This window comes from Kogia breviceps, chromosome 6, assembly GCF_026419965.1.
Source record: "Kogia breviceps isolate mKogBre1 chromosome 6, mKogBre1 haplotype 1, whole genome shotgun sequence".
NCBI lineage: Eukaryota > Metazoa > Chordata > Mammalia > Artiodactyla > Physeteridae > Kogia > Kogia breviceps.
The window spans coordinates 107,448,200-107,473,798 of record NC_081315.1 but is presented as its reverse complement, the minus strand read 5'-3'; the positions used below and the strand labels follow the sequence as shown (position 1 = coordinate 107,473,798).

General features: G+C 34.9%; 1 protein-coding gene across 4 annotated transcripts in view; it reads right to left on the bottom strand.

The window, feature by feature from the left end:
* The window catches only part of RAB28 (RAB28, member RAS oncogene family), a 101,715-nt gene that overhangs the window by 13,147 nt on the left and 62,969 nt on the right, over positions 1 to 25,599 (bottom strand). For all 4 annotated transcript variants that reach the window (XM_067036379.1, XM_059066443.2, XM_059066442.2 and 1 more), the window contains exon 5: positions 10,529 to 10,632. In XM_067036379.1, the coding sequence (XP_066892480.1) occupies positions 10,529 to 10,632 (104 nt within the window). The remainder of the gene's footprint in view (positions 1 to 10,528; positions 10,633 to 25,599) is intronic.

Sequence of the window (25,599 nt, the reverse complement as noted above, 5' to 3'; positions counted from 1 at the left end):
ATAGCTTTGCTTTCACCATTTGTCCTAGGGTTCTGACCGACCCGTTTTTTTTAAATAAAATTTTTCTTCTTAATAATTATTTTTTATTTTAATAACTATATTTTATCCTACTTTATTGTCTTCTTCCTTTCTTTCTTCCTTCCTTTCTTCCTTCCTTCCTCCCTTCTTTCCTCCCTTCCTTCCTCCCTCCCTTCCTCTCTTCCTTCCTTCCTTCCTTTCTGCCTTCATTTCTTCCTTCCTTTCTTCCTTCCCTCCTTCCTTCCTTTCTTCCTTCCTCCCTTCCTTCCTTCCTTCCTTTCTTTCTTTTCTAATTTTTCTCCCTTTTATTTTGAGCCGTGTGGATTAAAGGCTCTTGGCACTCCAGCCAGGCATCGGGGCTGTGTCTCTGAGGTGGGAGAACCAACCTCAGGACACTGGTCCACAAGAGACCTCCCAGCTCCATGCAATATCAAATGGCGAAAATCTCCCAGAGATCTCCATCTCAACACCAAAACCCAGCTTCACTCAAGGACCAGCAACGAACAGTGCTGGACACCCTATGCCCAACAAATAGCAAGACGGGACTACAGCCCCATCCGTTAGCAGAGAGGCTGCCTAAAATCATAATAAGGCTACCAACATCCCAAAACACACCACTAGACGTGGACCTGCCCATCAGAAAGACAAGATCCAGCCTCATCCACCAGAACACAGGCACTAGTCCCCCCAACCAGGAAACCTACTCAACCCACTGAACCAACCTTAGCCACTGGGGACAGTCAACAAAAACAACAGGAACTACGAACCTGCAGCCTGCAAAAAGGAGACCCCAAACACAGTAAGCAAAATGAAAAGACAGAAACACAGCAGATGAAGGAGCAAGGTAAAAACCCACCAGACCTAACAAATGAAGAAGAAATAGGCAGTCTACCTGAAAAAAGATTCAGAATAATGATAGTAAAGATGATCCAAACTCTTGGAAATAGAATAGACAAATTGCAAGAAACATTTAACAGGACCTAGAAGAACTAAAGAGGAAGCAAGCAATGATGAGCAACACAATAAATGAAATGAGAAATACTCTAGATGGGATCAATAGCAGAAAAACTGAGGCAGAGGAATGGATAAGTGACCTGGAAGATAAAATAGTGGAAATAACTACTGCAGAGCAGAATAAAGAAAAAAGAATGAAAAGAACTGAGGACAGTCTCAGAGACCTCTGGGATAACAACAAACGCACCAACATTCGAATTATAGGGGGTCCCAGAAGAAGAAGAGAAAAAGAAATGGACTGAGAAAATATTTGAAGAGATTAGAGTTGAAAACTTCCCTAATATAGGAAAGGAAATAGTCAATCAAGTCCAGGAAGCACAGAGAGTCCCATACAGGATAAATCCAAGGAGAAACATGCCAAGGCACATAATAATCAAACTGTCAAAAATTAAATACAAAGAAAACATATTAAAAGCAGCAAGGGAAAAACAACAAATAACACACAAGGGAATCCACATAAGGTTAACATTTGATCTTTCAGCAGAAACTCTACAAGCCAGAAGGGAGTGGCAGGACATATTTAAAGTGATGAAGGAAAAAAACCTACAACCAAGATTACTCTACCCAGCAAGGATCTCATTCAGATTCGATAGAGAAATTAAAACCTTTACAGACAAGCAAAAGCTGAGAAAGTTCAGCACCACCAAACCAGCTTTACAACAAATGCTAAAGGAACTTCTCTAAGCAAGAAACACAAGAGAAGGAAAAGACCTACAAGAACAAACCCAAAACAATTAAGTAAATGGTAATAGGAACAGACATATCGATAATTACCTTACATATAAATGGCTTAAATGCTCCCACCAAAAGACACAGACTGGCTGAATGGATACAAAAACAAGACCCATATATATGCTGTCTACAAGAGACCCACTTCAGACCTAGGGACACTTACAGACTGAAAGTGAGGGGATGGAAAAAGATATTCCATGCAAATGGAAATCAGAAGAAAGCTGGAGTAGCAATTCTCATATCAGACAAAATAGACTTTAAAATAAAAACTATTACAAGAGACAAAGAAGGACACTACATAATGATCAAGGGATCGATCCATGAAGAAGATATAACAATTGTAAATATTTATGCACCCAGCACAGGAGCACCTCAATACATAAGGCAAATACTAACAGCCATAAAAGGGGAAATCGACAGTAACACAATCATAGTAGGGGACTTTAACGCCCCACTTTCACCAATAGACAGATCATCCAAAATGAAAATAAATAAGGAAACACAAGCTTTAAATGACACATTAGACCAGAGAGACTTAATTGATATTTATAGGACATTCCATCCAAAAACAACAGAATACACATTTTTCTGAAGTGCTCATGGAACATTCTCCAAGATAGATCATATTGGGTCACAAATCTAGCCTTGGAAAATTTAAGAAAATTGAAATCGTATCAAGTATCTTTTCTGACCACAACGCTATGAGACTAGATATAAATTACAGGAAAAGATCTGTAAAAAATACAAACACATGGAGGCTAAACAATACACTACTTAATAATGAAGTGATCACTGAAGAAATCAAAGGGGAAATTTAAAAATACTTAGAAACAAATGACAATGGAGACATGACAACCCAAAACCTATGGGATGCAGCAAAAGCAGTTCTAAGAGGGAAGTTTATAGCAATACAATCCTACCTTAAGAAACAGGAAACACTCGAATAAACAACCTAACTTTGCACCTAAAGCAATTAGAGAAAGAAGAACAAAAAAGAACCAAATTTAGCAGAAGGAAAGAAATCATAAAGATCAGATCAGAAATAAATGAAAAAGAAATGAAAGAAACGATAGCAAATATCAATAAAACTAAAAGCTGGTTTTTTTGAGAAGATAAATAAAATTGATAAACCATTAGCCAGACTCATCAAGAAAAAAAGGGAGAAGACTGAAATCAATAGAATTAGAAATGAAAAAGGAGATATAACAAGTGACACTGCAGAAATACAAAAGATTATTAGAGATTACTACAAGTAACTGTATGCCAATAAACTGGACAACCTGGAAGAAATGGACAAATTCTTAGAAATGCACAACCTGCCGAGACTGAACCAGGAAGAAACAGAAACTATGAACAGACCAATCATAAGCACTGAAATTGAAACTGTGATTAAAATCTTCCAACAAACAAAAGCCCAGGACCAGATGGCTTCACAGGCAAATTCTATCAAACACCTATCCTTCTCAAACTCTTCCAAAAGATAGCAGAGGGAGGAACACTCCCAAACTCATTCTATGAGGCCACCATAACCAAAACCAGACAAAGACGGCACAAAGAAAGAAAACTACAGGCCAATATCACTGATGAACACAGATGCAAAAGTCCTCAACAAAATACTAGCAAACAGAATCCAACAGCACATTAAAAGGATCATACACCATGATCAAGTGGGGTTTATCCTAGAAATGCAAGGGTTCCTAAATATACGCAAATCAATCAACGTGATACACCATATCAACAAACTGAAGAAGAAAAACCATATGATCATCTCAATAGATGCAGAGAAAGCTTTTGACAAAATTCAACACCCATTTATGATAAAAACCCTGCAGAAAGTAGGCATAGAGGGAACTTTCCTCAACATAATAAAGGCCATATATGACAAACCCACAGCCAGCATCATTCTCAATGGTGAAAAACTGAAACCATTTCCACTAAGATCAGGAACAAGACTAGGTTGTCCACTCTCACCACTCTTATTCAACATAGTTTTGGAAGTTCTAGCCACTGCAATCAGAGAAGAAAAAGAAATAAAAGAAATCCAAATCAGAAAAGAAGTAAAGCTGTCACTGTTTGCAGATGACATGATACTATACATAGAGAATCCTAAGGATGCTACCAGAAAACTACTAGAGCTAATCAATGAATTTGGTAAAGTAACAGTATACAAAATTAATGCACAGAAATCTCTGGCATTCTTATACACTAATGATGAAAAATATGAGAGTGAAATTAAGAAAACACTCCCATTTCCCACTGCAACAAAAAGAATAAAATATCTAGGAATAAACCTACCTAAGGAGATAAAAGACCTGTATGCAGAAAACTATAAGACACTGATGAAAGAAATTAAAGATGATACAAATAGGTGGAGAAATATACCATGTTCTTGGATTGGAAGAATCAACATTGTGAAAATGACTCTACTACCCAAAGCAATCTACAGATTCAATGCAATCCCTATCAAACTACCACTGGCATTTTTTACAGAACTAGAACAAAAAATTTCACAATTTGTAGGGAAACACAAAAGACCCCAAAGAGCCAAAGCAATCTTGAGAATGAAAAATGGAGCTGGAAGAATCAGGCTCCCTGACTTCAGACTATACTACAAAGCTACAGTAATCAAGACAGTATGGTACTGGCACAAAAACAGAAATATAGATCAATGGAACAGGACAGAAAGCCCAGAGATAAACCCATGCACCTATGGTCACCTTATCTTTGATAAAGGAGGGAAGGATATACAGTGGAGAAAAGACAGCCTCTTCAATAAGTGGTGCTGGGAAAACTGGACAGCTACCTGTAGAAATATGAAATTAGAACACTCCCTAACACCATACACAAAAATAAACTCAAAATGGGTTAAAGACCTACATGTAAGGCCAGACACTATCAAACTCTTAGAGGAAAACATAGGCAGAACACTCTATGACATAAATCACAGCAAGATCCTTTTTGACCCACCTCCTAGAGAAATGGAAATAAAAACAAAAACAAATGGGACCTAATGAAACTTAAAAGCTTTTGCACAGCAAAGGAAACCATAAACAAGACCAAAAGACAACCCTCAGAATGGGAGAAAATAGCAAATGAAGCAACTGACAAAGGATTAATATCCAAAATTTACAAGCAACTCATGTAGCTCAATAACAAAAAAACAAACAACCCAATCCAAAAATGGGCAGAAGAACTAAATAGACATTTCTCCAAAGAAGATATACAGATTGCCAACAAACACATGAAAGAATGCTCAACATCATTAATCATTAGAGAAATGCAAATCAAAACTACAATGAGATATTATCTCACACCCGTCAGAATGGCCATCATCAAAAATTCTAGAAACAATAAATGCTGGAGAACGTGTGGAGAAAAGGGAACACTCTTGCACTGCTGGTGGGAATGTAAAATGATACAGCCACTATGGAGAACAGTATGGAGGTTCCTTAAAAAAACTACAAATAGAACTACCCTACGACCCCGCAATCCCACTACTGGGCATATACCCTGAGAAAACCATAATTCAAAAAGAGTCATGTACCAAAATGTTCATTGCAGCTCTATTTACAATAGCCAGGACATGGAAGCAACCTAAGTGTCCATCAACAGATGAATGGATAAAGAAGATGTGGCACATATATACAATGGAATATTACTCAGCCATAAAAAGAAATGAAACTGAGTTATTTGTAATGAGGTGGATAAACTTGGAGTCTGTCACACCGAGTGAAGTAAGTCAGAAGGATAAAAACAAATACCGTATGCTAACACATATATATGGGATCTAAGAAAAAAAAATGTCATGAAGAGATTAGTGGTAGGACGGGAATAAAACTCAGACCTACTAGAGCATGGACTTGAGGATATGGGGAGGGGGAAGGGTAAGCTGTGACGAAGTGAGAGAGTGGCATGGACATATATACACTACCAAATGTAAAATAGATAGCTAGTGGGAAGCAGCCACATAGCACAGGGAGATCAGCTAGGTGCTTTGTGACCACCTAGAGGGGTGGGACAGGGAGGGAGTGAGGGAGAGAGATGCAAGAGGGAAGAGATATGGGAACATATGTATATGTATAACTGATTCACTTTGTTGTAAAGCAGAAACTAACACATCATTGTAAAACAGTTATACTCCAATAAAGATGTTAAATAAATAAATAAATATACGTTTATCCCTAAAAACTTACGCTTTTAAAGATTTAACATAAGACAATTAATTACAGCTACCAAATTAAAAAAAACTACTAGCATAATAATAAACTCCTATAAGTCCTCAAGAAAATGAAAATAAATTAGTCTAAACTTTACTACCTGGGTAAAGTTTCTCGCTGCCAGTTCTACAGTGGTCTTTTGATCTGGTGTTAGCCTATCTTCAAAGGTCTTACTTTACAACTCTTTAATAATCTTTGTGGTTCTCCTCAATTTTAATAAATTCTCCATATCTCTTGAGCAAAAAGCTTATAATCTTTATTTTATCAAACAGAAAATAAGCAGTATACTCCATTATCATTAAACAAAAATCTACAGACACGAATCCAGTCACGGACTGTAATGCATAACTTGTCTTTGTTCTGTAAGTACCCTATCATATTCTTATCCCTACTTATCTCATCATTACTTACTGAATATTTATCACAACTTTACTAATTTAACTTCGATCCCTAATCAAAAAGAGATACATATCCCCAAAAGGTTTATGTCATTTGTACCCCAAAGAGCATTATATATTATAGTTCACTGATGGTCAGTGTTCAAGGAGAAATAAGAAAGCTAGTGTGGTAGAATGGAGAGAAAAGGGGGATTGTAAAAGAAAACTGGCAGAGAGATTAAGAGTGTACAAATCATGTAAGATCTGGTAAACTATGGGAAGAACTTTGGCTTTCACCCTGAGTGAAATGGCGGGTGGATTGATGTGACTTCTATTTAACAAGGTCAACCTGGTTGGTGTATTGAGTATTCACTATAGAAGAAGATCAAGGGTAAAAAAGAGAATTCATCAAGGACACTAATGTAAGAGATGATGGAGGCTTGAAACTAAGTGGTAGCAGTGGAGATGGTAAGAAACAGTCACCAGCTTATGGATATATTTTGAAAATAGAACCAACAGGACTTGGTGATAGATGTGGTATGTCAAAGAAAGACAGGAGTCAAAGATAACTCCAAAATTTTCTTGGTCTTAGCAACTGGTAGAAGATCTGCCATTTATTTAAGTGGGGAAGACTGTGAGAGATCTGAAGAGGGAATATCAAGAGCTCAGTTCTGGACCTGAATTAAATTGGAACTGGCTGTTAGACACTTAAGCAGGAGTGCTGGGGTATATGAGTCTGGAGTTCAGGGAAGAGGTCTGGCCAAAGCCATGAGACCAGATGAGGTCACTAAGAGAGTAAGTTTAAAAATGAGAGATATCCAAGGATTGAGCCTAGGGCACTTCAATATTTAGAAGTTGGAGAGATAAAAATTAGCAAAGGTGACTAAGAGAGTAGTTAGCAAGGTAGGAGGGAAACCAGGAGGTGTAGTACTCTAGAAGCTAAGTGAAGAAGGTATTTCAAAGAGCAGAGAGTGATCAACTATTTTATATGCTGCAACTAAATCAAGTAAGATAAGGACTAAGAACTGACCACTGAATTCAGCAAAAAGGAGGTCACTGGTAGACCTTAATAAGAGCATTTTGGGGTGAAAATATTGGGAGCAAGAGTCTGACTGGAACTGCTCAAGACAAACTGGGAGGAGAGAACTGGAGACAACTCTTTCAAAACATTCCACTGGTAACTGGGTAGAAGTAAGCAATAGCTAAAGATGTGGGATCAAGAGTTTTCTTGTATTTAAGATAAGTCATAATATTTTGTGTGCTGAGAGAATAATCCAGGAGATAGAAAAAAAATGATGCAGGAGTGAGCATTGCTAGACAATGTTTGTTACTAGGCAAAGAGAAATGGGACTAATGCACAATGAAGAAGTTGACCCTAGCTAGGAGAATAGATTATTCATCCATAGTAACCTTGGAGGAGACAGAAGATATGGGAAGGGATACGGGGTGGGAAGGAGAGTTGGAGTAGATGTGATGGCAGGAGTTATGTGAAAGTTGTCTTCTGTTTGTTTCAAATATTTTATGAAATAAGAAACAGGGCATCAGCTGAGAGAATGGACAAGGAAGTTTTGAAGATTTGAGGAGAGAAGAAAAGCTATGAAACAGTGGTATAGGTGAGGGGGAGAGGCCTAAGGATATGCATAATTACTGAGCAGCATTAAGGGCCCACTTGAGGTTAGCTATTGTGAAATGTAAGTGAAACCTCCAGCATGCCTCTGGGGTTTTTTCTCTGACCACGTTCAAATACAAGAGTATAACCATATAAAGGCAGGGGCTTGGTTAAGGTTTATCCAAATGAGTCAGATAAAGTGAATGAGCAGTATATGCTCATTATATACCAGTATATGCTCAGTTTATACCATGCATATACTGTCAGTATATGCTTGACAGTATATGCATGGTAATGATTTGACTGGCCATGAGATTAATTTACAAAGAAAGGAAAATGAGGACATGAAAAGAGGACATTGAAAAAGTGTTAGGATCAATGTCTTGCAGGTCCTGCTGGGGTTGCAGACTGATTGGGTTAGGGCATTCAAGGGTGTGAGCCAGAAAGACAAGATGGTCAGTGATTAGGATGCCTGATACTGCAATATGAGATTACAGACGGGCTGCAGTAATTTGTAATGACAATGCATGGGAGTTTGTGGCTGAGGTGGGGTGGAAAAGAAAGATACTGAAATCACTGAGAATTATGACAAAGGCAGTGTTAGAGAATGTACAGTAAACCAGCTCAACTCCCTAAACAATGAAGGGAAGTAACCTGGGATTGGAGATGACTGCAAGTCTTAAAGTGACTTCACAAGAAGAAACCATTTCAAAGTTGCATTTAAAAAGAAAACAATGAGGATTTTTACAGGTGGTTCAGCATAAGTACACAAAAGATACTAAGTGGTTAAACATAAGCTAAAATACTGGAAGTTAAAATAATTCTAAAATGACAAAAGACCCCCAGGAAAATACATGAGGGTAAAAGCCTAATCCATGGATGGATTTATCAAGGAATATTTATATTATATATTTTTTAAATGACATATGTGGGTATGTGCCCATGTTTGCATTATCCTGGGGAAAGGGTTCCAAAAGGTCACATTTTTAGATGAGTCTGAGGCCCCCAAAAGATTAAATACCCTTTATAATATTTATCCTAAGCATAAAAACCATCAGTGAAATCATACAGGAAGAACATCAAAAAGATTAAACCACAGAAAAAAATTCAAACTTCCTTAGGTTGAAAATGTCAAGAAAAGTAATGGTCAAACACACACCTGGGCAAGTAATGAAATTTTTTAAAATTTCAACCTCAACAACAAAGAAATTCAAATTTAAATAGCAAAATACCTTTTTTCCCTTGTCTACCAAATTGACAAAGATTTAAAAATAAATAAATAAATTCTGAATGTTAAAAAGAGTACAGTGATATGGCACTCATACAATGCTGGTGGTAGTATAAATTAACGTAGGCTTCCTGGTGGTAATTTGGCAATAGGTCTCAATTCCCTTCCAAGGAAATAATCAAAACATCACAGCTTATGGACAAAATTTTACATTAGAAATTTTGCAAAATTTTACAATGTACTAAACTTAGAAATAATCTATATGCCCAATAATAGGGATGTGGTTGGATAAATTTTTGAATATTTATTTAATGGATTATTAACTCTAATGGATTACTAAATCTATTTAGTAATATTAAGTGACAAAATTTTCTACAGATAAATATATTAAATTAAAAAAACAAAATTATTTCTATATTATGATCTCAATTTTCTTTTTTTTTTTTTTTCTTTTCAGTACGCGGACCTCTCACTGTTGTGGCCTCTCACACTGCGGAGCACACAGGCTCTGGCTCATGGGCCCAGCCACTCCGCGGCATGTGGGATCCTCCCAGACCGGGGCACAAACCCGTGTCCCCTGCATAGGCAGGCGAACTCTCAACCACTGCGCCACCAGGGAAGCCCTCAATTTTCTTTTTAATAAACATTTAGCATGATTAATATGGTGAACCCTGGAATGTCAATCCTTAGGTTTACAAATCCTATCTCCACCACTTATTCTGTGTAACCTGGACCCCCACTACATAACCTCTCTAAGACTATTCTATAAAATAATCACTTAGGATTGCTGGAAAATAAATCTGAATTATATGTAAAGATATTTTGGACTATTTCAAAAATATTTTAACATCATTCTAAGTTTCTTATTTAAATGGTTATGGTTATTTACACAATAAACATCCAGTCAAATATGCAAAAATAAATTTAATTAAATAGAGATAATCATAGTAGTACAGTGCCCACCACAAAGTAGGCACTCAGTAAATGCAATCCACTAGCACTAGTGACAGAAGCACTAACATTTGTGAGCATCAGAAAAATAAGACTAGAAGGAATCATATGAGGTTATGAATGGTCATCTCTGGATGCTGAGATTATGAGTGATTTATATTCTTTTTAACTTTTAATTATTTTTTAATTCCCTAAAATAACCACGAAATTACGTTAAATGAATTATAAGAGGAACATAAATAAACATGTTATATCTAGCTTGATATTTTATGTCTTCAACAGGAATTAATTTGTTCTAAAAGTTAAGTAATGGAAGTATACTTCCTATGAAAATAAAAGTAAAACATCACTTGTAATATTCAGTATTCATTATTTTACTTACAGAGTCTCCTGTCTTTGCTGAGACAAAGTGGCTACTGAAACCATTTTCCTGGCAAAACCTTAAGTGTTTTTCAGGTTTTACTGTTCGCATATGCTCCAAATCAACTAGAAAAGTGAACAAAAACAGAGAACAAAATTCAATATTAATCAATATATTTTTAACATGTTTAAATTTGACTTATTTTCCAGTACTGTGCCCCAGCTTAGATATGAGCTGTGAAATTTTGGGCAATTTCTTCAACCTCTTTATGCCTCAGTCTCTAAATCTAAAAGCTGGGAATAACAAATGTATCTATCATATATAGAGTTCTTTGAGAATTAATCCATGTTTACTGCATAAGCACCAGCACATGATAAGTGCTCAAAAAACTGAAGGCTATCATTCCTATTATCTATATAGCTTCAGGCACATTGATGATACTCAAAAAAGATCTACTTAGTATAATGTGTTTAAACATAGTGATTAATTGCAACATGCACTTACTCAAGCATATCTGGTTTGATAGTTTAATTACCTTAATAATTACAATAATTCTGTAATCTCTATAAACGTTAATCTTAACACAACTGCATGACTAATTTTCTGCTAAAAGATACCAATATTTCATTGTACATTTACTTTATTTACAGCCATGGTTTAATTTCACAAAGATACAGCTCATTTGTTTTCCAAAACTAAAAGTATCCATTTTGAAAGTAGTAATGGGCCAAGATATATCTTCTTGAATAGTTGTAGGTGCTTTAAAGCAAAGCACAGCACTCATATCCAATACTGGTTTTATCCAGCACAGTCTAATTTTTTCAAATGTGATCTTTTATTGAACAGTTTCTCTTTTTACAACACTACAGACCCTATAAGGGTGTTCACTCAATGCTGTCAAATTATAAGGCAAATATATTCACAGGATTTAAGGACAACTAGGCTCTTTGAGTCAATACAGGAAAAAAAAAACGTAAACTGATTTCCTGAGGAAGGGGCACAACCAACTTGTAAAAACTTGTAAATTTGCAAATCTAGTAAGCCTACATAATAGTGGCAATTGATTATCAACTAAAAAATGCTCTCATACTACGTAAAAGACTTTATTTAAAATTATATTGAAGGTCTTTAGTTTGTAAGCTCAAGAGATCTTTCTCTAGGAAATTTTTGATCTAGTGGGGGATTCCTTAGTCCCATTTATATTGCTTAGCTTGGATAATATGCAGCTTTTTTCTTTTCTGGCCACAAGTTGCTATTCCTTAAACATCACTGAGACTTTATTTACAAGAAGAGGCAAAAAAATGTCCAGATACCACAGGCATCAATTTGTAGAAGACTAAAATACTAAGCTATTAGCTCTGACATTTATACATCTAGTTTATCATAATATTGAAGTTAAAATACTTTCCTAATTCAACAAGAGCAGGAACAAATCATGTCACTAGGAAAATTCCCCAATGAAATTACTGTCCAGTTAAAAAAAATAAAGTCTGTCATTCAACATGTATGTGCATTTGTCTTTTCTAATGGAAGAGTCTATCACTGTGTCTTTTCTTCCTTTTTTCTTCTCCCTCCCCCTCAGCCCCTCCCCACAACTCAACTACTTATATAGATAAACTACTATAAGCATTGGGGGATTTACTAGCCAAGCAAAAGTTTTTCTCCTAACAAAGATAACCATGAGAGACTAATACGATCACTGATCAATTGATAAAAAAATTATTCAATAAACATTTATTGAGTACCTATTATATACCAAGCACCGTGGTAGGCAGTGAGAACCCAAAGATGAAAAAGATACAATCCAGGTCCTAAAAAATTCACCACCAGTATTATGAACATAAAAGACCATTAAGGATCATAAAAATTATTTTAAATAACCAAGACTCTGAGAATTAGACAGCAGATATAGAAAAAGCCCTCACAGAGCTTGAGTATAAAGTTTTCCTCTATTGTGTTAGAATTTAGTGTGCAACATTTAAGAGGACTTAGTTGCTAGAGTACTTCACTCTAAATAATGCAGAAATGTAAATTCTGAAGATGAAATTACAGTGAGATACTGGTAAATTCTTTCATTTCTTATATTTTTAAAAGCATCCTTAAAATTATCATCCAGTATTCATCTAACATACATGTGATAACAATCTTACTGCTACGATTTAATTTCCCTTATGTGCTTCAGTGAACATCATTTTGCTAGTTCTTGCATTTTATTTTTGAAAATGCAATTAAAATCTCTCAATAGCATTAATACATGAACATTTCCCAAATATTCTGAAAGACAATTATGAAAACGATATAAAAAATGCCACTAACTACAGACAACTACTGTTAACATTTTGGTGTATATACGTCCAATATCTAAGCAACTGAAAGACAAAAGCATTAACATTGTAACATTCAACTTCTTTTAGCTCAACCATACTACACCCTGCTTAAAGTATGCTTAACAATTTCAATGGATAACCACTTTATTGATCATTCATTCATTCAACAAATATTTGAGTGCCTACTATGGCCAGGCACTGTCCTAGGGGCTGCAGATACAATGAACTGACATTTTAATGAAGAGAAAAGAGACGAACAAGTAAATTACAGTGTATGGCAAATGCTGATATATCTTATGAAAAAAATAAATAAAGGTACATGAGAGGAATTACTCTTTCAAACAGGTAGGTCAAAGACCTTAAGAAGGCTAAGAACAAGGATATCCGGGGAAAAGTCTTCCAAGCAGAGGGAACTGCAGTGAAAAAGGCCCTAAAGGAAGATTACACTTAGTAGATTCAAAGAAAAGCCACGAGGCCAGAGTGGCTGAAAAGAGTTAGCAAGAGAGGGAAACAGCAGGAAATGAAGTTTAAAAAGCCAGGAACCATACAGGTCACTGTGAGAGAGATGGAAAGCTATTGGGGGGTTGTAAGGAAAAAGAAAAAAAAAGACGTAATCTGACTTACATTTTAAAAGATTTGGGCTGCTGTGCTGAGAATAAACTGTAGTCAAATGTAAAGCAGGGAAGCCATTGAGGGGGCTATAATAAAAATCTAGGAAAGAGAAGATGGTAGTTTGGACAAGAGTAGGAGCAAGAGAGATGGTAAAAAGTGGGGAAAATTCTCAATATATTTTTGGAATAAAAAGTGAATAAAAATGCTAATGGATTTGACATGGGATTAACAAGATAAAGAGACATCACTTGAAGACAGTTAACTTGAATTTTAAATGAGCCAGTATATTTGTAGGTTTTGTTCCAGGTACACTCAGCTGGATGGAGGTACTGAGCAGATGAAGATTTGCATTTAAGTAGAGCTGGGTTTTCTCAATCATGTACAATTACTGAAAAGAAGGGCAAGTAATTGAAGATAATAAATGTAAGGGAGTGATTATATTGATAGATAATGGAATTTAAGTTGGTAGGAGGGGGGTTCAGGAAAATGAAAAATTGGTAAGATCAACTGATGTTAAGGTCTTATGTGGGTTTAAAAATTACTGGAATTGAGTTACCAAAGGATGTGAGGTGAAAAGACAGGAAATAATAGACTGGGATACATGAAACTGATAATTGATATTATGAAGAGGGTATGGAAACTAATATTGACTAGGTCTTCAGAACAACTATGTTAGCGTAGGTGGGTGGCAAGATTATGGCAGATGAAGAAGTCAAGGAACTGAGAGACCAAAGTATTAGAAGGATAATCTGTACGTATACTAAAATTACCAAGAATCATGATAGCAATAGTAGTGGAGTGACTGTGACCCAAAGCCAAAATCTTCAAGAAATTCAAGGCAGTGATTCAGGGGTTGGCTGATAACTCCAACAAATATAAGTAGCAAGAGATATAATCATATGGCTTGATATTCAAATCTAAGGGTTTTTATGGAAGATTAAGGAGAATGTTCTGGAAAGAGCAATATGTAGCAAGAAGGTAACTACCAGTTACCACTACTCCAGTACTAGCGATAAAGTAGATATAGAAGGGGACGTCAACATTTGAAAGAGCTTCAGGGGACAGCAGCACTGTCATTATGGGAGAGCTAAGTGACAGAAGTAGTTTTAAAACTTTTGTCAAGAAACATGCTGAGAATATGTACAAGAATTTTATCGATACCTTATCTGTAAGTTCCTGAAGGCCCAATGGAAGGATCTCAGAAGTTAAGAAAGAACAGAAACTGGGGTCTGAAAAGTGAAGGACAGAACTGTATAGGATAAGAATGCAGGAGGTAAATCAACTACATCAATGTCAAAGGCTTTCTTGTGTAGCTGACATAAATGGAGATAAAATACCATAAAGATGAAGAAATTCTAAGACTGTGTTAGACAGACAAGAAAACCCAAATATTTCACTGTCAAAAACCAACTGTGAAAAAAAAAAAAAAAAATCACTTAGCTCACTTACCCTGACCTGGAAATTAAAATGGAAAGAAAAAATAAGTTATCAAGATACTAAGTCTATCTGCCATGTTCTTAAAATCACATGGTACATGAAATAGAAACCTTAAGAGAATCCAATTAACTTTGGCTAACAAGAATAATTTTAATAACAACTTGGAAAGCTGTTTGAAAGAGTGATATGTATAATTTTTAGTTTAATAAATTTAAAAAATACAAATTACAGTATTTCATATTTTATAATTTAGGTTTATAGCAAGAGATCCTAACAAAAGCGCATTTCAGGGATTCATGGATTAACAATCCACTAAGAAGTAATATTTTCTCAGAAATGTAACTAATAATGATATTTTACAGAATGTTAGACCACGTTAAAAGGCCTTTTATAATGTTTCACATAAACCTGTGAAAACATTATTCAATCTCAGTATGTAAAGAAATGCAACTGAAAAAAAAGGAAGTACTGAGTTCACCTTTCAAAATGAAAAATGAGAAAGAGAGAAAGAGAAAGAGAGAGAGAGAAGACACCCGGTGCTGATGAGAGCTGGTACTACTGGCTTTCTGAAAAGCGACTCAAAAATGTGTGTTGAGCCTTACAAACATTTCTACTCTGTGACCAAGTAATACAATTTGGAAGAGTTTATCTTGAGGAACACAATAGGGATGTATAATAAGAATTATATATTAAGATATTCACCACAGTCATTTGTAATATAAAAAATATTGGAAGCAATGTAAATGTCCCAGAAGAGAAGTACAATTAAATTATGATACAACCCCACAATACAATACTCTTTGGCCATTAAAACTTATGAACTTAAAGGGAATTCCCTGGCGGTCCAGTGGTTAGGACTCGGCACTTTCACTGCCATGGCCCAAGTTCAATCCCTGGTTGGAGAACTAAGATCCTGCAAGCTGCGCGGTCTGGCCAAAAAACAAACAAACAAACAAATCATGACTAGTAAGTGAGGTCTTGGGGATGATTTTTTTTTTATTTGATACCAAAGACAAAGGCAAATAAACAGTGGGACCACACCAAATTAAAAAGCTTTCAACAAAGAAAACCATCAACAAAATGAAAAGGCAACCTATGTAATGGGAGAAAATATCTGCAAATCATATACCCTATAAGAGATTAATATCCAAAATATATAAAGAATTCATACAACTCAATAGTTGTATGAACAAACAACCCGATTAAAAATGGGCAGAGGAACTGAATAGGTATTTTTCAAAAGAAGACATACAAATGGCCTACAGGTACAGGAAGAGATGCTCAACATCACTAATCATCAGGGAAATGCAAATCAAAACCACAACGAACTACCACCTCACACCTGTTAGAATGACTATCATGAAAAATACAAGAGATACCAAATGTTGGTAAGGATGTGGAGGAAAGGGAACTCTTTTGCACTGTGGGTGGAAATGTAAATTGGTATAGCCACTATGGAAATCAGTATGAAGGTTGCTCAAAAAATTAAAAACAGAACTACCATATGATCTAGCACTCTTACTTCTAGGTATATAACCAAAGGAAATAAAAACAGAATCTCAATGAGATATCTGCACTCCCACGTTTATTGCATCATTATTCACAATAACCAAGACATGGAAGCAACCTAAGTGTCCGTCAACAGATGAACAAATAAAGAAGATGTGATACATACACATATATAACAATTGAGTATTATTCAGCCATAAGAAAGAAGGAAATCCTTCCATTTGTGACAACATGCATGCAACCTAAGGGCATTATGTTAAGTCAGATAGAGAAAGACAAGTACTGTATGATATCACTTACATGTGGAATCTAAAAGAGCCAAACTCACAGAAACAGAGAGTAGAATGGTGGTTATCAGGGGCTGAGGGTTAGGGGAAATGAGATGTGAGTCAAAGGGTACAAACTTCCAATTATAGGATGAATAAGTTCTACGATTCTAATGTACACATAGTGATTATAGTTAACAATACTGTATTATATACTTGAAAGTTGCTAAGAGAGTAAATCTTAAATGTTCTCACCACAAAAATGTTAATTATATGAGGTGATGATGGTAGTAATCATTATGCAATATATGTGTATCAAATCAATGCACTGTATACCTTAAACTTACATCATGTTATATGCCAGTTATATCTCAATAAAGCTTGGAAAAAGGCTATCAAGTGAAATACACAATAGTACAGGATGTTAAAGAGTATAAAATTGCATATAATAAAACTCCTACTCTGTAAACATACTATATATGTATATATGTGCATTAATAGGTGGAAAGAAAAATACACTCAAATTTTTAATAAATTTGTAAAAATTAAAGTTGAGAAAAATACAATTTTTGAATGACAGCTTTTGTTTTGGACTATTCTTTCAAGGATGTTTATATGGCAACTTACAAAGAGAGAGTGTCTCCCTCAGGAATAAAGTGTAAGTTTATTCGTCATCTGGTATAATAAAGATAATATCTCCCTCCAGAGTAAAGTTCAGAGATTTACTTGGAGACCATTATAAATGCGATAGGTTTCCTAAGTTCAGGATTCCACAGCTGTGAGACAAACCACTAGATATAGATCATCTGTGTGGGTCCCCTCACACTGTCCTAGCAGAACCAACACAAACATGGAGCTCATCGTACTTGCTATGCTGGGAGTAATAAATTCCTTTATCTCTGATCCAGGAGCCTCATGCCTTCCGCCAGTATCCATGGCAGTAGCAGGCTAACTTTTTAGCTTCTAAGTAGGGTAAAATCTAAGATCCTTCACTGTTTTTGACAAAAAGAAGAGTAGAACAGACACATAATTATAAGAAGAGAAGACTGGATAGCTGTTCATAACCTATACTACATTTTCCAGCATGACTTGCAGTTAGCTGTGGCCCTAAGACTAACTTCTGACCAAAGTAATGAATAAATGATATGCAACACTACTAGGCTTGACCCATAAAAACCTTCCATGTATGGCAGTCCTTACTCTCCTTTTTTCATGGTAACCCATGAAGCCAACTGTTGAAAATGGCAGTTCCAGAAAATGGAAGGAGTTTGTGTTCCTGAAAGGGAGATGAGCCACTGATAAGCAGTACCTGGTTTTGGTCTTTATGTAAATAAGAAATAAATTTCTATTGTGCTAAGATATTGAAACTTTAGGGACTGTTTATAGCATCTAGCATTACCTTAACTAATATAGATTGCCTTAACTAATATAAAATAATACAGATTTTCATCTTTCTTGTTAACAATAAACCTCTCCCTGAGTATATACTGGGTCTTGAGTTATTAAAAATGATAACATGAAGTTGTAACTAGCAAGATAATAAAATCTAAGCATTACAATTGTCTCTGAGATTTTGGTTATGTCATATTCAATTAAATAGTTAAAAATTACATTAAACAATTATAAATTGAGAGGCATTTGCATTTTTAGTTACCAGGGAGACAAAAACAAACAAAACACAAACCACTGGAGAAATTTTCTTTCTTCTGCCATTAAATGGCTCAAGTATTACATGGAAAACAGTATGAAAACAAAAATGCATTCTCCTTTGTTAATACATTTTGCTGGAAAATATAAAATGCCTGAATAATAATCAAGTCATGACCAATCTTGTTCCACCCATATCCCCACTCTTAGATTATTTTAAAGCAAATCAAACATTTCATCCATAAATATTTTAGGATGATATACTCTTAAAACACTTTGTTTTGGTTTTATTGAGGTGTAAAACTTTGATTTAGAAGCAACAAATCAGAATTCTGAATCTAAAGCTGTCACTTTCATCCTTCATTTGGCCCTGCTGATTCCAATGGAACATTAATTCCCTAAATTGATGTGATGGTTCAAAATTTACTTACTTGGATAACTTTCAGGATAAAGTGGCCTGTATATTAGGACACAGAAACAGATTGTGATGAGTAACAGAAAGTAAATGATTTTTAATAAACAATACACGATTCTGATAAGAATGACACTATGTCAAATATCATCATAAAGAAAGTGTCATTACAGCAATTTTTTCATATCCCAATAAATGATCTTTGTTACTATTTTACTATCTAGAGTGGTAGCTTATATACAAACACTAGTATCATACAAGAAATAACTTTTCTGAATTTCTCAGTTGTCTGCATTATGGCAAATATAGAAGAAACAATGGTTCCTCAATAATTCACTGATTTATTTAGAAAGGAAGTAGGACACGGTAGTAAAGAATGCAATCTCCAGATCCAAACTGCCTGGGCTTGATGCCTTGTTACTGTTTGCAGAACCTTGAGCAATCACTCTCTCTGTCTCAGTTTTCTCATCTATAAAATAGGGACAATAATAGTACCTCATAATGTTATTGTAATAGATAAAATAACTAAATACATATAAAGCACACAGAACAATGACTGGTACATAGTAAGGTACATAGTATGTGACTGGCACATACTCAACAAGTATTAGTGTTATTGTCATTTGTCTATCCATTTATTCATTCATGAACTATTTACCCAGGGCCTTCTAAGTGCTAACTGCTAAGAAGGCTGAGAGAAGCACATGTAGAAAAATATTATACAGTGAAATTCTAAGACCAAGAGAACAGTGGTCTGTATAAGACAAGGTACAACAGGAGTAATAGAGAAAGGAAATTTATAGAACTGCATAGGGGGACAAGAAAGATCTCACAGAGAAGATGATGCTTCAGCTAATTCCAGAAGGATGAGGAAAAATTAGGCAGACAACCTTGGAGACAGGGTGGACGGACATTCTTCGCCAAAGGAATGTGTGCAAAAGCATCTGAAAGAACCTGGCTTCCAAGAGATGGTGAAATCAGCAGGAATGTGCATGAGGGTCTTGTATGGGATCTTGAGAAGTTCATATGCATGTAGGTAACTTACACACTGATACAGTTTTCACCCATCTTACCTCACATATTTCAGTCCACCTGAGCAAAAATATAAGCACAAGAAGGAAATCCTACAGGTGATATATACTGGAAAGGTTTCAACTTTCCCCTGCTGGATTGAAAGCACTTCCATTAACTACACAGTGACAACTTTTGTTTCTAAATTCAGAGACTATTCAAAAGAAAATTACAAATGTTAAAAAATGTTGCACTCCTACAGATTTCAGGAATATGACATTTTTTTTCTGTTCAAGCATCTTGTATAAATAGTTGTCATTATCATTATCATAACTTTAAAAACAGAAGATGGCAAGTTTTATACTTATACACATGCAGCTGATTATTCTTTCTCCCAAAAGTCATTACAGTCATTACATTGCATATTAATCAACCTAAAGATGATTCAGATTAACTGTGTAGTTGCAAAAATCACAGCCTCCCCCCCCCAAAAAAAAATAGTTCATGTACTTCTTTAAAAGAAGTCAAATAACACCTTAAAATCCATTTATTAAATGTAAACACTTATTATGTGTCAAGTATTGTGCTAAGCATAAGCAATAAATTAGAGAACAGACACTATCCTTACTCTCACATTCATGAGGGAGAGAGACTGATAAACAAGTGAACACATAAATAAACAAATCAATGTAACAATTATAATCAGAAATTGCCGGGGGTTGGGGGGATTGTTGTTGAGCAGAAAGAGAGTAAGTGAGTGACAGGAAGCAAGACAGTAATTATGACAATTTTATACAGTAGCTCTGAAAGACCTCTTTGATCTGAGATCTGAAAGATGAGAATAAGCCAACCAAGTTAAGAGGAAGTTGGAAGAGAAAAATGTTTCTGTCAGTGGAACAACTAGGATGCAATCTAGAAGAGGAAAATGACTGAGGGCAATTGAGGAAAACAAAGAAACATAATGAGCAAGAGTGGGGACGTGCAGAATAACATGAGGATATCACTGAAACACAGCAAATGCAAAGCCATTGGAGGCTTGTAAGCAAGGGCACAATGTGATCCGCATTTTGAAAAAATTACTCTGGCTACCATGAGGAGAAAGAATCCAGAAGGGTAAAACAGATGCAAAGAAACCACTTTAGGAGACTTCTGAAGCAACTTAAAGTCTGTTTCAAAATTTACATAACACTCTGGGTCCTCATAACAATATTGACAAATAGGTAAAGCATTCATCTAACTTCACACACAAAAAACCTGAGGCTCAGAGTGACTTAACCGAAGTCCCATTGCTAGTCACCTGTAGCACCAGAATTAGAACCAAGCCATCTGGTTCCAAACCCAGTTAGTGTCTCACAAAGAAGAGGGAACAGCAGCTTTGGGGATGACCACCTAATGGTCTTTTATTTAGAGTTTCAATTAAAAGAATAAAGACATACAAACTTTAAATGCTCATTATTATAAAAGAGTAAACTATTATATACCTGGTTATTGCTTACTGGTACTGTAAAAGTATTAATAAGAGTAAATCATAAAATTGAGCCCCATCAGCATTATAAAATAAGATACTCTGCCTTAGCACTTGATTACATAAAGTCCTTTACAAAGTACTTGCAGCTGTACATACAAATTGTGAAATTACATAATGTTTAAAAATGATCCATCATGATTAGCCCACACATGACAAGTAAAATACCCTTAATAATTTATTAAATTTGATTTACATGTGCTTAAAATTATGTACATATTTTGACTTCTAAAATACACACACTAATGTTAATAAGCCAAGTACATGACAACATCTCTTTTTAAGTCCTAGTTTTTTATAAGTCCTATTTGTTTACTGGCATCCAGGCATCCACATTCAGGATCTCCACTCTATCTACTTATAGGATTACTGGTACAATGAACAGAATAGTCTTCCAATATACAGTACCAAATATAATAAATAGCTTAAAAACTATATATGAACTGTATAATAATCAGAGCTACTGATCAAACTAAATTAGAAATTTTTAAGTAAAATTTTTAAATTCTGAAAAACATGATAGTTTTTATATTATTTTTATATTGGCCCAAGAGTTTACAATATTCCTGTTTTCCTAAATATTCACTTTTCAACATGCTATAAGAACATATTCTATAATGAATATGACTTTCTCATTCAAACTAGAATGTATTACTTCATGTTTTTTAAAAAAAGGAAAGTATTCTATGATGCTAACTTATTATATTATTGTCTATACCCTGTCAATGGAAAGCATTAAAAGTATAAACTATTTAGGCTTCTTAGTCCATATATGGCAAAAACAGAATATTCTCTGTGAAATTACTGTAAAATACGTTGCTGCCTAACTTAAAGAAGCAAAATACAAATACAGCACTTGTACAGATTTTCACAGTAATTTTTAGGTTATCAAGGAAACATCTAGAGTGTTGATCTGGTTATACTCAATTCAAACAAACTACTTGTCACATTAACTACCTCCAGGAAGTTACTCCAAACACAAAATAAACTGTTTATGCCCCTACTCAGATAGATAACATGACAGATTGTTATTAGTTGAAGACAGATGAAATACATTAATTTGATTGTGAGCATATGTTTAATTTTACCCTGCCATGTACACTCTCTAATGCTGTCTTTCTATGATGACATAGTAAATCATACTGTATTAGAAGAATTGCTAATGCAAGAAAATAAAAAATTACCAGAACTTGACTTCGACTTTGTAGATTCTTAAACCAAACTTCTTAAAAAAATACAACTGCCTGAAAATCACTGGGTTCCACAAACACATAAAGAAAAAAGGTGTCATCAAAGAAACTAATTTCTATTATAAATCTAAAAACCTCAATGCAGTTTAACATTTTTCCTATGTACTACTTTTTATATTTCTTTGAGAAATGCTTCTTCCCTCCTTTTCCCATTTTCTGTTTTTAGTGTTTATCTTGTTAATGTGTTTAAGTGTTTTCTATAAGAAGGATATTTGCTATATTTGTTCCAACGTTTGTTTCCCTCAGGTTAGGATTTTCCTTTCATGATGCTTTACATAGAAATTAAGATTTTATGAAATCAAATACACTGAGAAAATAAGCTCATTATTATTTAAGCTGCACTTACTTGGTTCTTCTGTTATAGGCAGCTAAAAACAAAAACAAATAAATGAAAAAGCACATAAAACAATAGCCACTCAAAAGTACTTGTTGAATAAAGAAAAACATTTTAAGGCTCTTAAAAGAAATACAAAATATCAAAGGTGTCTAAAATAATATATATCCTTCATTTTACAGGAACACCATACAGTACTGAAAAATTAACGAGTTAGAGTCTCACACCACAATAAGAATGAATATCACAAATGTTTTGAGCAAATGAAGAAAGACATTAAGGAATACACATAAATGATAGCATTCATAGGAAATTTTGTTTATTTATTTTTAATTGTTGGCTGCATTGGGTCTTCATTGCTGCACGCAGGGTTTCTCTAGTTGTGGCACGTGGGCTTCTCATTGTGGTGGCTTCTCTTGTTGCGGAGCACAGGCTCTAGGTGCACAGGCGTCAGTAGTTGCAGCATGTGGGCTCAGCAGTTGCAGTGCGTGGGCTCAGCAGCTGTGGCTCATGGGCTCTAGGGCATGCAGGCTTCAGTAGTTGTGGCACACAGCCTCAGTAGTTGTGGCTCATGGGCTCTAGAGCACAGGCTCAGTTGTTGTGGTGCACGGGCTTAGCTGTTCTGTGGCATGTGGGATCTTCCCGGACTAGAGATCGAACCCATGTCCCCTGCATTGGCAGGCAGATTCTTAACCACTGTGCCACCAGGGAAGTCCCCATAGGAAATTTTTAAATGACAAAATTTACTATTACTTAGTAAAGCATACACAAATGATAAACTAAAAAGAACAGCAAGGAAAAGATCAGGACAAAGGATAGTTAACTCTAAAGGTAGAGAGAGGGTTGATAAAGGTGCCTGGCTGGCCTCTGGCGTGCTTGCCAATGCTCTATTTCCTGACCTAGAAATAGTTATTCTTTACACATAAATTTTACATAATTTTCTGTGTGTATATCACTATATTAAAAATTACTAATAAAATAGTGACAATATTCTCTTTAAATCAAATTTTACATATAATCATAAAGAAGGGTCACTGTTACAAAAATATTCATGGTTTTCATAATCTTTCCCAAGGATCTCTAATAACCCCTTATTATCAAATCATACTCCTTTGACCTACCTATGTCATGAATCTTGTAGATTTTCTCTTTATTTATCACCTGACTCTAACAGATCCTCATTTGTTAATTACTTTTGCTTCTAGTAATTTTCCAACACTTTTATATTCTCTATATTGCTATAAGATTTACCTCATCACTTTTCATTGTATTTCTATTGTATAGTTATATACATATCTACAAACAGACCTATAAGGATTCTTACAGGATAATGATGAGTACCGTTAACTCTGTTCAGTCACCAGAACAACACCAACAGCAGCCAGTGTCGAAAGGGCAAAAAGGAGAGTATGTAAAAATTCATATTATTTCAACTTATTTAGTACCATTAATTACCTAAATTCCCTCTGGTGGTAGAAAATGACAAACTACCTCTCCTCTAACTTCAGGATAAAATGTAATAATAGATCTAAATGAGGACATAACACCATGGGGTAGGTAAATCTTTCTATATTTGTGACTGTCTATAACTTTTATTGCTTACTCACGTTTCTTATTTTGATTCATGTTTTGGGCAGTCTCCACAGGAATTCTTACTAGAGAATTTCATACTGGCTCAGTACAACATAGGTTTATTTGCAAAGTCTGCACGATAGAGTAAATGGTATAATAAGGTCCCAGTTCACTTATGCCTTTCATACATAGATTTGTATGAAAAAAAGAAGTGTATTTGTCTTCCCTGGACACTAGTATACCCTGGGATTGTAGAAAGAACAGAAACAATAGTAAGAACGGCTTCAACTGGCAATTATATTATGGTTATTTATTACTTTTTATATTTTCCTCTCTTTTCTAATTGTCCTCAATGACCATACATCAGATCCACTGGGAGAGGTGGAATCATAAAACATGATTTTAAACAACAACAAAAAGTAAATAATAAAGACAAAACTGCCCAATAACAATAGAATTCAGAGTAACAAGAATAGCTAACATTTATTCAGCACCACACTGTTTTATAGGCACTTTACACATATTAAATCATTTAATACTCACAACAACCATCATTTGACAGATGAAAAAACTAAAGCGTAGAGAGGATAAATGACTTTTGTAAGGATACACATCTAGCAAGGGGTGGAGCCAGAACTCAAACCCCAGGCACTCCAGCTCCAGAGTCTGCATTATCAACTCTGACACACATTACATTATTTCATTCACGTCATCCCAAATAGAAAATATCATTCACTTTCACTGCCATATAAAATATCTTTGTATGAATACACCACAATTTATACAACTTTTCTCCAACTGACAGATGCTCAAATTGTTTCCAATTGTTATTATCAATAATGAAGCACCATGACTACTCTTAGTATATGCCACCTGATACATATGTATAGCAATCTGTTTAAGATATAAAACTGTTGAACTGTAGGGTCTATGAATGTTCAACCTTACAGAATGCCAAATTATTTTCAAAGTAGTTTATCAATTTATAATCCATCCAGCAGTGAATACAAATTCCTGTAGATTCACATTATGTCTCTGTAACTTCTTAGCTTTTTTGATTTATACCTTATTACTTACTTGTGGTCTATTTTTTTAAAAAACATCTTTATTGGAGTATAATTGCTTTACAATGGTGTGATAGTTTCTGCTGTATAACAAAGTGAATCAGCTACACATATACATATATCCCC